General features: G+C 45.8%; 1 protein-coding gene across 1 annotated transcript; it reads right to left on the bottom strand.

Annotated features, from left to right (window-relative positions):
- Positions 1-914: 914 nt before the first annotated feature.
- LOC124082481 (T-cell surface glycoprotein CD1b-3-like) lies at positions 915-5,625 on the bottom strand. The gene is made up of 7 exons (XM_046428883.1): positions 5,553-5,625; positions 4,390-4,505; positions 2,711-2,822; positions 1,797-2,075; positions 1,340-1,621; positions 1,052-1,142; positions 915-957 (listed from the first exon to the last, which is right to left on the bottom strand). Exons 1-7 carry the CDS (start codon positions 5,623-5,625, stop codon positions 915-917), a joined length of 996 nt encoding a protein of 331 aa, XP_046284839.1.
- Positions 5,626-12,162: the final 6,537 nt, after the last annotated feature.

Genomic DNA, 12,162 nt, shown 5'->3' with positions numbered 1-12,162 from the left:
CCACAGAGTCTACATTTCTACCAAACTCCCATGTAATGAATCTGCTATTTGACCATAAACCACACTGAATATGGAGGACCTTCATCCTTCCCTGCTCTTTTTGTTTAGAGCACTTGAAACAATGGTTTTATGCTAATATTTCCCAAAATTGAATAACAGAATTGTTAAGTGGCAAAACTGTGTTTCTCCTCAGAGACTCAGAAGAAATAAATAAATAAAACCAGGAATGCATGAAGTCTCCTGGCAAAGCAAGACTTTGAACAAGAAGAGCATCAAATATCTCAACTATACCAAAGGTATAAAAATAGAATTTAAAAAACAAAACAAACAACAACAAAAACTACAAACCTTACATAATTCAACACAGGTTTTATTGAAAATATGTTGTATTCAGGCCAGACACTTCACCAAAGATGCAGATATTCATAAAGCATGTGCTTTGCTCTCAAAATTTTAAAAACTTAAAAGAAGAAACAAACCTACACACCTGCCACAGATGCTAGGCAGTGAGGGGCACAGCTGAAATGTGGAGATGCTCAGATGGAGGAGAGATGGCTTCCCACTGTGGATCAAGGAAGGACCCCTGGAGGGTGTGACAGCTGAAATGCATCTGATGATCCATTACATTTAACCAGGCTGACACTGCTAACATCCTGTTCCATTCAGAGTTAAACCCACAGAAACCAGGTCAGAACAACAAATCCTGCAAGATTACTTTGAGCACATATTGGTAAATGATCATGGAGCAGAAATGAATAGCAAAGTTTTAACAAGGAGAGTTGAAGTAATGTCATCACCCTGTGGTGTTCATGTGTAGACTGGGCACCTGGGTAGCTGGGTCCTCACTTCAGAGAGAGCAAACACTGTAGGGAGCTTCACAGTGTGTCCTACATGAACAAAAAAAGAACAGAACTTTAGAAGGTGGAGGTGAGAATTGAGCAGAAAGTGGGAGTGGGGCTAAAGGGAGAAGGAAAAGTGAGGAAAAAGTCAAAAAAAGGGAAGACCATTGGGGAGGAGGGACGAACAGGAAAGATGGACACAAAGGACTCACCAGCATTTCCAAAACCAAAATCCAAGACCTGTCAGAAGAGCCAGGGCCACTATCACAGCAAAGAGGATCAAGCCCAGGGCACTCTGAGGTGCTGCAGATTCAAGTGGACACCAGGATGATGTTTCAATCTGCATCTATAGATCCCTCATTTTAAATTTATCCATTCTTTGAATTACATATTTTTCTTCTTTTTAGGTCTGGAATTTGTAAATCCCAATTTTTTACCTGGTCCTCGTGCTCTGCTAGAAGTTCCCTTCATCCCATCTCCAGCCTGGGTCAAGCTCTTACCACCCCAGTGGAGGACGAGGTCCTGCCCTCCTAGGCTGCTGTGCTTCACCCTGCAGGCCAGGCCAGCCGCCTCCCCAGCTGCCACACCCAGGGTTGCTCGGAGATACCACGTCCCATCAGCATTGGGCAGGATGTCACCTCTCTGAGTGCCCTGCTGCTCCTGTTCCCCTCGCATCCACATCACCCACACGGGCTTTGGGTAGAAGCCAGACACATGGCACACCAGCAGCTGATGGCCAGGTCCAGGGCTGTGACCACTGGACAGCCAGGCCTCAGGGTTCACTGAAAACACCAGAAAAGACATTTAGACACTAACATAGACTGAGAACTTTAGAATTCCACATAAGCCTACAAATACATATCATTCCTAGTTCTGTATTTTCACTCATCAGTCTCTTTTTATCCTGAATTTCATTTTAAAATATGAAAATTCTTCGAGACTGGATATAAGACTGACCTTGTCGCTGGAGATGAGCTTTCCCTCCATCTAGAAGATCCGAGATTAAACGTGGGCAGGCATAACTGAGGAGCCAATGTTTCCTATTTGTGTAGGCTTGGTTCAGATTGAGTAGATTGCAGGCTTTCTGGGCCTTTCTTCCCCCCATGGGAGATGGTGACCATGTTTCATTCTGGAAGCTTATGAAGTCATATCCTTGGATAGCTACCTGCACAAAGCCTAGGAAGCCCTTCCCAGAGTGCCGTTCACAGTCTGCTGCCACCTGTAGATCAAAGGGATCTGAGGAAGAAGAGTAATGAATTAGAGGAGAAATGGAAGAAAAGGGACAAAAATAAATGAGATGAAAGCAATAGAAGCAGAAGGGAGTTTGGGGAGTTTAAGGGAATGGACCCCAGTATGGTTTGGTCAGAGTTTCACAGAAAAGGGAACTGGTAGGAGCTGGAATTGGAGGAAGAGATGATAATATGAGGAAGGGAGGGAATTGTTCAAAGGTGATAGCGATGGTATGGGGAGAATGACTTAATGGTTTCTATGACAGTTTAGACAGTTTAGAAGATTGAAGAGATTAAACGGGAGAGAAAATCACAGTTTAAGGAGTCAACCAAAGAGTGGGGTAGCAGAAGGTACCTAACTGAAGATTAAAGAAAAGGGTGGCCACAGCATTCCTCTAAGGGCAGATAATAAAACACAGCCCTGCAGGCAATGAGAGAGAGCAGTTCATAAGTAGCAAAAACTGAAGTTTTTGAAAATCTGGTTGTGTTTATCGCATGTGCCCAGGGTGTGATTGTAATTTTATGCTGAAGAGAGCAGAGTAAGATTCAGAGAAGAATAGGCTGTCTCCCTGAGGAATAAAAGTTCACGGAGATGCCCCACTCTCATCCCTTTATTCTCCCCAACAAGGGACGGGAACTCACCTTTAAACATTAATTGAGAAATATAAAAGTCCTGATGGTTCATGAAGTATAACTGGACCAACCTTTCCAGATCCATCAACTCCTTGTTGATGAAGAAGAAGGGGACATGCACCTATGAGTGTGGGAGCAGAATGAAGGTGCAGCTATCCCATCCAGAGTCCTCACCAAATTATTTTGAACTTGGTCAGGGTGAGCCACTTGCCCACTCTTGTTCCAACTGTCACATGAATCTCCACATAATTTGGTTCTAGTTTCTCTGTGGTTACCTATGTGCAAAGTATTGAGGTGACCATTTGGGAAAGGGAGATTAACTTCCCCCTTCAGTCCAGCACAGGCAGAGATCACTAGAACAGCTGGGGCAGCAGAAACCAGGCAGCCAGTGGGTAGCTTGCATGTCATCATGAAGTGAGCCCCACTCCTCAGTTGCCTAAGAGTTCCTGCAATCATCCTGACAGTATCCCTGTGCCCAAGGGATGCAAAAATAGGAAACTAAATAAAAACAGCCATATAACTTTTCATAGAAATGAAGAAGTTTTGCATGTTAGTAACTTTAAGAGAACTCCATTTAAGAGCAATTTGAGCACAAACCTGCTATGATCTGAATCTTTGTGTCTTCCCCAAGTTCATACATTGGAAACCTAACCACCCATATGATGGTATTAGGAGGGGGAGGATTTGGGAGGTGATTAGGTCATGCAGTTTCAACCTCAGCAATCAGATTAGTGCCTAATAAAGGGGACCCCAGGGAGGCCCCATAGCATTTCCACCATGAGAAGAAATATTCTGAAGGTGTCTTTCATGAACCTAAATGCAGGTCCCACCACAATCAAAATCTACCTTGATCTTGAACTGTCCAGACTCTATAAAAATAATTTCCTAGTGGTTATAAACCACCCAGTCTATGGCATGCTGTGATAGCAGCAGGAATGACTAGGACAGGGCTCCACGTTTTCATTTTTCCCTGGATCGCACAAAATATATGACTGCTGCTCTTGAGTGTGGGGTGAAGAAACCAAGGAGAGGACACTTGGTTTTGGGTAAGAAAGAGAAGAAAGAAAATTAACTAATTAAGGAATGTGGTTCTGGGACCAAAATGTTGTGAGCAGATAAGAGAAACAAAGGATATAACAGATGCAGGAGAAGGAGGAAGAGGGTGTTTTCATGAGCGTTTTTGCTTCTGTGACCAAAGGACATGACAAGAACAATTTTAAGGAGAAAAAAAGTTTATTTCAGGTCTCAGTTTCTGAGCTCTTAGTCCATAGATGGCCAACTAACTCCTCAGGGCCCAAGGTGAGGCAGGACATCATGGCAGAAGAATGTGGCAGAGGAAAGCAGCTCTGGACATGGCTACCAAGAATGAGAGAGAGAGAGAGAGAGAGAGAGAGAGAGAGAGAGAGAGAGGGAGCGCTCCACTCATCAAGGCCAAAATATATACCCCAAAATCACACCACCAGGAACCCACCTCCCCAGCCACACCTACCACCCCACAGTTACACTCAGCACCTGTCTGGTGATTCATGCACTGATTGGGTTAAGGCTCTCATGACCCAGTCATTTCACCTCCAAACCTTCTTGCACTGCCTCACACATGAGCATTTGGGGGACATCTCACACCTAAACCATAACAAGGGAGGCATAAAGGGAGTGGAACAAGAATTCAAAGTTTCTTTCCCCCTGACTTTCCTCTGGCAGAGTGGCTCCTGGTGAGGATGCAGGTAGCAGCTGGTGCTTGGGTCAGAGTCCCACTGAGGATCTGCAGCTCCCCAGTCCACTGCACCCCTGAGTGAGCTCTCAGCTGTGGAGGGGGAAAGACAAGGTCTGAGGAGGAGAGAGGAAAGGATGGAGACCATTGGGAGCTGCCTGGGGGATGCTGAGAGTGGGGGGAGCTGAGAGAGAAACACTGTAGGAGAAAGTCAAGAAATGAAATAGGTGGGAAGTGACCCGGACCAGAATGAAAGAGAACACCTTTGACAGAGGAGATGGTTATAGAGATCACTGATAGTGGTGTGCTCTCTGGTCACAGGAAAATGAGGAAAATCCAGGTGATTAGGACACATGCCAAATAGAACTCAGCAAGTCAGGTCTTTCACCTATCCCAGGGGCATCCAGATTCTTCCCTTTGTACAAGCCCTACTCAGACTCCTCTTCTTGAATCATCGTTGCTTAGGGAACAAGCATGCTTATGCTCTTCCTAAAATGCCTCATGGTTTCTCCCCTCCATGCCACCACATCTCCTGATTTTGTCCATCCCCACACAGCCTTCCTCAGACCCAGACATGAACTCTCCTCGCCCACAATCTCACTTTGCCACCTGACAGTTCCCACCTCATCAACACCAACCTCAGCTTCCCTCCTGAGAAACCCCCTTTCTGTCATACCCTTTATACGGTCATTGCTTAGCATCTGGGCAGCCATTTTAAGGGACAGCTGCCATTTTCCCACCCAAGGGCCTTTCCAGGAAAAGCTCACCACTCCCTCACACAAAACCCATCCTTGACTGTCCACATTAGAACCCACCTGGCTCTAATCCCTGAGCCTCCCCCATAAAAGTCTTGAACCCCAAGTCTGTGTTGTCTCTCTCAGTCTATGGAGAGAGGGCCTTTATTTGTCAGCTCTGACAAATAAACTCTCCTGTGTATCTCTGCCTAGTCTCCATCTTTCATTTCTCACTCACTAGGCTCCCAGTTTCTCACTTTCCTTTCATTGTTGCCAAAACCTGGGATCAGGTTCCCCTATGTGCCCACTCCCTTCTTTGAGATTCACAGAGCATCCCGAGGTCCTGATCCAAACTCCATCTTGAAACCAGGCCCTCCATTCAACCCAATTCCCTCTCTACACTCACCTCCAGATATTTCACATAAGACCCCTGTCTCCGATCGACTTAAAAGACCTATGGGTCCCAGGAAGTGAACCATCGATTATCTGGCACTCCCAGGGTTACCATGTGGTTGAAGGGATGCCCAGCCATGGTGTTCACAGCTATGGCTGATCCCTACTGTCAACTGGGTCTATACGGGTTCTTTTATTTGGATCCTGGGTTTTGACAAAAATCAGTAAGGGTGATTGGGAGTTTTTCCTGGGAGACCTCTTGGCCTTAAGTTACATCTCACCAAGGTCAGCTCCTCATCCATTCCCTCCCATAGTCTCTCAGGCTGCCTCCTGGCTATCCTAGGGACTCTCTCTCTCACCCCAGAATTAAGCTCTTCAAAACTTACCTGTCTGTGCAATCAGATCTGGCCTCAATGTTCTTTGGATAGTGATACTAAATGGCCACTAAATGGCACTCTAGATCCCAGTATTATCTAGGATCTTTTCAACTATTGTGAGTGTTTGGGAAAACGGAAAAAGATCATACATTCAGGCTTTCTGGTCTCTCTCAGCACTCTGCAACTCTTGTTCTCTGCACAAGCCTCTTAGCTCTCACTGTCGGGTTTCTGTTCTCGTGACTAAAAGGCTCAGGGGTCACTCCAGATGAACTGAGCTAATTGGGCTGCACAAAATAACCCCACAAGAGACACAGATACCTTTTTCTTTGGGGGTCACTGTGATGGCTTCTCTGACCTTAAGGGTCTGCAGGAAGAGAGAGAGAAAGAGAGAGAGAGAGAGAGAGAGAGAGAGAGAGAGAGAGAACACACTGACCCCTTTTATTGAGGAGAAGCTATTCAAATGAGGCAAGGGGTTGGGTTTCAGGGGGCTGAGTTTATCTTCATGATGTCCACTGTCATCAGGTTGACTGACATCTTGCTAGACCACACCCAAGGACACAATAACAGAAGGGGACACACACAAGGCACTTCCATGGAAGATTCTTTCCTAAATAGGGCAAGGGGTTATATTACAAAGGAACAGGTGAGCATAGCTTCACCCATGGGGTTATAGTAAGACACACCCATGCATGAGACACTGACCCTCGAACCCCAAAAGGGTGGGGAAAGCTCTGCCACATTTCTGTAACTGAGTGCCTCAGCATCCAGCCGGGGAGTGTGATTCAGTCACATGCAAGGTTGGTCTCCCACATCTCACCTTTCCTCTCTTTCTAAGGAATCCTCTGCAGCAGAGGCTGGGCCCCTCCACCCTTCTCTCCTCCTGCCACATGCTCATGGGCTGCCACTGCCCAACCTGCCTCTCTGGGTCCTCTCCGCAAGGAGGCTTGGTACATGGCGTAATTCACGTGTCTTTCTCTTTGTCAGAACTTTCACAGATAGAAAACCAGCTTGGTCCTATCTTGTTTAACATCCTCCTGCCTGAGGAATGTAGGTGAGTTTGGGAGTAAGCTAGAAATTATGCTGATGAAGTAAAACCCTTCATCATTTTTAGATCACCTGACCAAGACTTTATTACAGTACACTAATCTGTACCCTGAGACTCCAGATAGGAGACCTACTTTTACTCCAAGAATTTCCTCAATATTAAGGCAAAACTAGGGCACCTTGATAGGGGTCCCCTAACTCCCCAAGCTGAGGTTCTAGAAGTGACTTTTAAGGTGTATAAGCAAAGAGATGAGAAGGCCCAAAAGCAGAAATATCACATGTTTATTCAGCCTCAGCATCTTTCCCTGGTTCCATTGGGCCATGGAAGTTTCCCTCAGGATCACCCTAACCCTGTTAGAGGTGTGGTCAGATGGGTCACTAGGCTTGTCATGTCCCAAGCCTCTGGGCCCTTGTCCTAAATGACATCAGGAGAGACAATGGGCTGTTGACAGTCCCTGAGTTCACAGCAGACCCTCGTCATTCAGCCTTTCTGGTTCCCCTTTCCAATGCTTGAGACTGGCTACAGAGGACACATGAAGTCAAGGTCCCCATCACTGTACCACTATCATCACTTCACAAAAACCCAGGGTAATTCAGTATATTTCAGGTAGGCCTGTCTCCTTCCTCCTAACACAGGGGCTACATATTCAGTCCTCAAGGAGTTCATGGAGCCTACTACTTATCCTATGAAACCTTACTAGCCGTGCAAACAACTAGCCTTGTTTGTGCCTTTGGTTCTCTAGTTTTTATTCACTCCTTTTTGATCATTCCACAGTGCTCTCTTCCCCTTATGTCAAGGTACATCCTCACAAAGTTGAGAGCCATGCTTTCCTTCTCCCCTCATATATGCTTCCATCTAGACTCACCTGCTGCTCCCTTGATCCTCACCCTTACCTTGTAACAAACTCCTGTGTTCCATCTGCCAGTGCCTTCCCATTCCCCCTGCCAAGGTGGACCCTACTGTCTTGGATGTCTCAAGTCCTTCTATTGCCTGACATCATGAGCCCATTCACATCCGTCTCAAAACCCCCTTCCATTTCCTGGCCCAATCACAATACCCACTCTCCTGACAAACATTCCTAGGCTGACAGCCTATCATTCAAGCCCTCTTGTAAAATGGATTCCTCAGACCTACTCATTCCCCTTGCTTTCCCTTCCTTTGCATAGAGCAGCCCCTCAGACTTCTGCTTACCCCAGGTATATGTGTGATTAGTCCTGGTCACCTTTCTTTCATTGGTATCTAGACTCCCATCCCCACTGGTCTTTTCTCCCCTCTGGAAATTTGAGCTGCTTTGGAACCCTGGCCTGAGGGCCAAGTATAATTATCACCTACCTTTCTCCATTCACCAAGGGCTCTTATTGGGTGTTGATCATGGCTTCTGCCCCCTATGCCTTCTGCCCCGCTGGGTAAGGCACCCAAATGGCTCTCCTCTCCCTTCTGGGAACACAAGTGCCGCTACAGGTGCTGCCCCTAATGTCTGACCATGAGTGGCTTCTCTTCCATCCCTTCCCTTTGGCAAGTTCACTCTCTGGTCTTGGTTCTCAGCTCCTCAGCAGAGCTCATGAAAGCCCTGGTCAGGCAAGCAAGATGCTCTACTGGGCAAAAACTGGGACTACAGAAGTAGCCAGTGATGACCCCCTTCTCTCAGTTCCTTCAAGACTTCAGCCCTGGGGCCAGTGAATCCTGTGGTGATGACCACTTTTTACTCTTGTCCCCTTTACAGCTTCTGCCCCCTACTCTGCTTTGGCCTAGAGATGAGAACTCCTGCTTCTAGCCACTCCAACATGCCAACTCACCATGGGGAACTCCCAATCAAAAATCTCACCTTCAATCTCCACCTACCTGTCTTCTCTTTATTCAGCCTCCCCACCCCATTCCAGTCTAATTCTTCCAGTGCCTCAAAGTCTGTAGCTAAGGCACTCATCTCTTGGCATTTTCATATCCATTACCATCCCCAGTTATCTGGCAAGGAGGACATTTAGATTGGACTAAACTCCTTCCCTTGGCTCTTAGATTATGGGCCCTCCCAAAGAAGCCACTCAACATCTCCCCTTTTGAGCTTTTGTATGGATGGCCTATCTTCCTGCTCAGCTCACCACCCTCTGATTCTCCACTACCTGTACTTCCTCATCTTTTCTGGCCCCTTCTTGCATACATTAAGAACATTCTTTGTCAATACAGCAATGCTATTCTGGCAAAGCCCAGTTCTGCCTCTTTCCCTTCTCACACTGATTCTCCTGGTGCCCTGGTATCTTTTTACCCCCCAACAGGCCCTCCCTCCTCCTCTCAACTCTCCACTAAATGGACTGAACCCTATCAGGTCATTTTTACAACTCCTTTGGGGCCTGCCTTGAGAGCATCTCATATTGGGTTCATAATTCCCATTTAAAATGGTTTTCTCTGTGCTTTATGCAATGACACTCATAGGTCCTCCCAAGCTGCATTTCTCCAAGGCCAGAACCCCCAATCTTCCTTCAATCTCTGAGAGCCATGAGGACACTCCAGAACCATGACTGCCCTCCTTCCCTTTTTTTGTATTTTTGCCCTCCTCCCTCATTCTAACCATACAACCCCAGCTTGATTATTTATCTTCTGCATAATCAAAGGGGCCTTGATCTTTGTATGGATGAAAAAAAGACAAACTTTGTCTGGATGGCTGTTTTTGTATCAATCAATCTGGTATAATAAAGGACAAGATAAAATAACCCCAACAGGCCCTTGAACACTGGAAACAACAGCTCTCCTCTGCTGAAGAATGGCAGCTAAGTAACCCCCTTCTTCAGTGGGGGTTTCCAGACCTCTTTCCTGACCTCTCTCCTTGCCATAGACTTCTGTTAATGCTTTCTCCCTGCATCACTAGATTTACTCAAGACCACATTCAAAGTATTTCTAACCAAACCATGAACCAGCTTCTGTTACAGGACTTCCAACCCCTCACCAAAATTGAGCTATCCAGAGTCAACATCGCTGAGCACCTCATGACCATCACCAATGCCTCAAGGACACCTGGAGCCCATAACAAGGGTCCAGACTCTGTCCTTTTCCAGCAGAAAGAAACTTACAGAAGATTGATCTACACCCACCCTTCACTGCCCACATTCTTTTCTGCCCAAGTGTGAATCACCACTCTCTCATACCAACCCCACCCTTAAACCATCTGAATTAAGACCCGCCTGGCTCTGATCCCTGAGCCTAGCACAGAAAAGCCCCCAAATTCAGGCTTGCATTGCCTCTCTCCATCTATGGAGAGGTGGCCTTTATTTGTCAGCTCTGACAAGTAAACTCTCATGTGTATCTCTGCCTTGTCTCCATCTTTCATTTATCACTCACCTGTCTCCCAGTTCTTCACTTTACTGTCACCCTTTCTGCATGCAGTGAGCTTCTACTTTCCCCTCCCACACTTACTCAAGTTTCTCTCTTGACCTTCTGACTTCCCAACATATGGCCTGTTTTTTTTTTTTTTCCCACAGCAAATTCCTTGCAGTAAAAAGACATTCAGACTGAGCTTCATGGTGATCTCCTGAATGGGACACCTGCATTGTATAACCCTGGCCTCAGTGTCCTTGTATGTAAAATGACTTGAAAGCACTGAATATTAGCTATTATCCTGTGTGAGTCTGACCTTCTATGTGACTTGCTGTCCTCCCATCTCTTTGTATCCAAGTGTACTCTCTTCCCCCTCTGTTTCTCTCTCCTTTCTTCTTCCTCTGCTTCTTCACTTACCTTTAATCTCATTCTTCACTTAGCTTCCATCTCGGCTCTCAAGGTCTCATCTCTGTTCTCTTACTCCTATTCATTCAGTCTAACCTCAATCCTTCCTCCTTGATCCCTTTCGAATCCTAGGACAATAATTCATCACAAAGCCCTGGAAATCCTCTGTGTAAAGACAGCACACATAGTTATGCAGTTGTTTCTGTCAAAATAACCCAGGACATAGCTTAACAAGACCTGCCAGTAGAAAACACCCAGAAATGTGAGACTAGTTTGTAAACTGTTTTAAATGCAGAGCTGCATTTACAATAAAATAAGGGGAGTTTTTTTGTTTTTTTTTTGAGGTAAAAAATACAAAGAAATGCAAAACTGAATGGGAAAACAGCATCTGGCCTCAGTGTACACAAGGTATTCTTAAGCCCCATTTCCATAGTGGTTGGGCTACTGTGTTCTCCTGGATCTGAAGATAAGGTCTTACTGGGCAAAGAGAGTCAGAGTTTAAATGCAGGCTTCTTCTATATCCTCAATTCTATGACTGAATAATCTAGAAAATGAGAAGGAAGCCATCTATCTACCCTCTAAATATTCGTTGCCTTTGCTTTTGCTTTTATCATTCTGAGAAATACAAATCACTAGTCTGAGACAGAATTAACAAATATCTACTTACATGATCCTAGAGTGAATGCAAAATAACACAAAAGTAAATTAAAATGCTTAGTAACTCTGTGTAACCTGGTAAAATTTAAAGCAAAGTTAATCAAGAGAACCTCCTCAAACAAGCTCTGAAGGATACACAAACAAAAGCCTTTCTTAATGTAAGGTCAGGCAATGACAGCAACCAAAAGGAGGAAGGTTTTAAAATGCCACTGAATGAGGCTTTATTGAGATTCCACTCCCAGCTAGAACTCTCAGTGCAGGAGAGCAAGAAGAGGGTCTGAGGAGAGATCACTGAGGGCTTGAACAGACTGCAATTTTTATGGAACTTAGGGCATGAAGGGAGGGCTTGGGAGAGAAAAGGGGGAGTTAAGAGGTCCCTTGTCCCACTGGGGTTGGTCAGGGGGAGCAGGCTGAGATTCAGGATTGGCCAGGAGACCGTGCTGATTTACAGGTGGTTTCATTGGTGCCTGATTGGTGGTTCTTTTGTGGGCGTGGGTTCCTTAGTGCTTTGTTTATAAGTCACCTTCATCATCTTGGCATTCCAGCCTTTTTGATGATATAGGGCAGAAAGTTTCATCTGGCTACTTCCTGCTGGCTAGGGGCACTGGAGGAAGGGATGGCTCAGGTGATGGTTCAGTGGGAGAGGTGACTGTAGGAGTGTAAGAACATCTGGATGTAAGTCACTGGCAATTTCACCCATGTGCTTTCAGAGGAACCTGAGGAGGCAGGAAAAATTATTAATAGAAGTCCTATTACTAATATAGGAGTGAGAATGGGAGTCAGGATTGAGTGTCGCCAGCCTGGCTAAGGGTAGCATTGCTGCACATATGCGG

The sequence above is a fragment of the Marmota monax genome, unplaced genomic scaffold (genome assembly GCF_021218885.2).
Source record: "Marmota monax isolate L192 unplaced genomic scaffold, Marmota_monax_Labrador192_F-V1.1 WCK01_AAM20220418_F8-fsc00145, whole genome shotgun sequence".
Taxonomy (NCBI): Eukaryota; Metazoa; Chordata; class Mammalia; order Rodentia; family Sciuridae; genus Marmota; species Marmota monax.
Note: the sequence above shows the minus strand (reverse complement) of the source record. Positions and strands in the feature narration are given on the sequence as shown.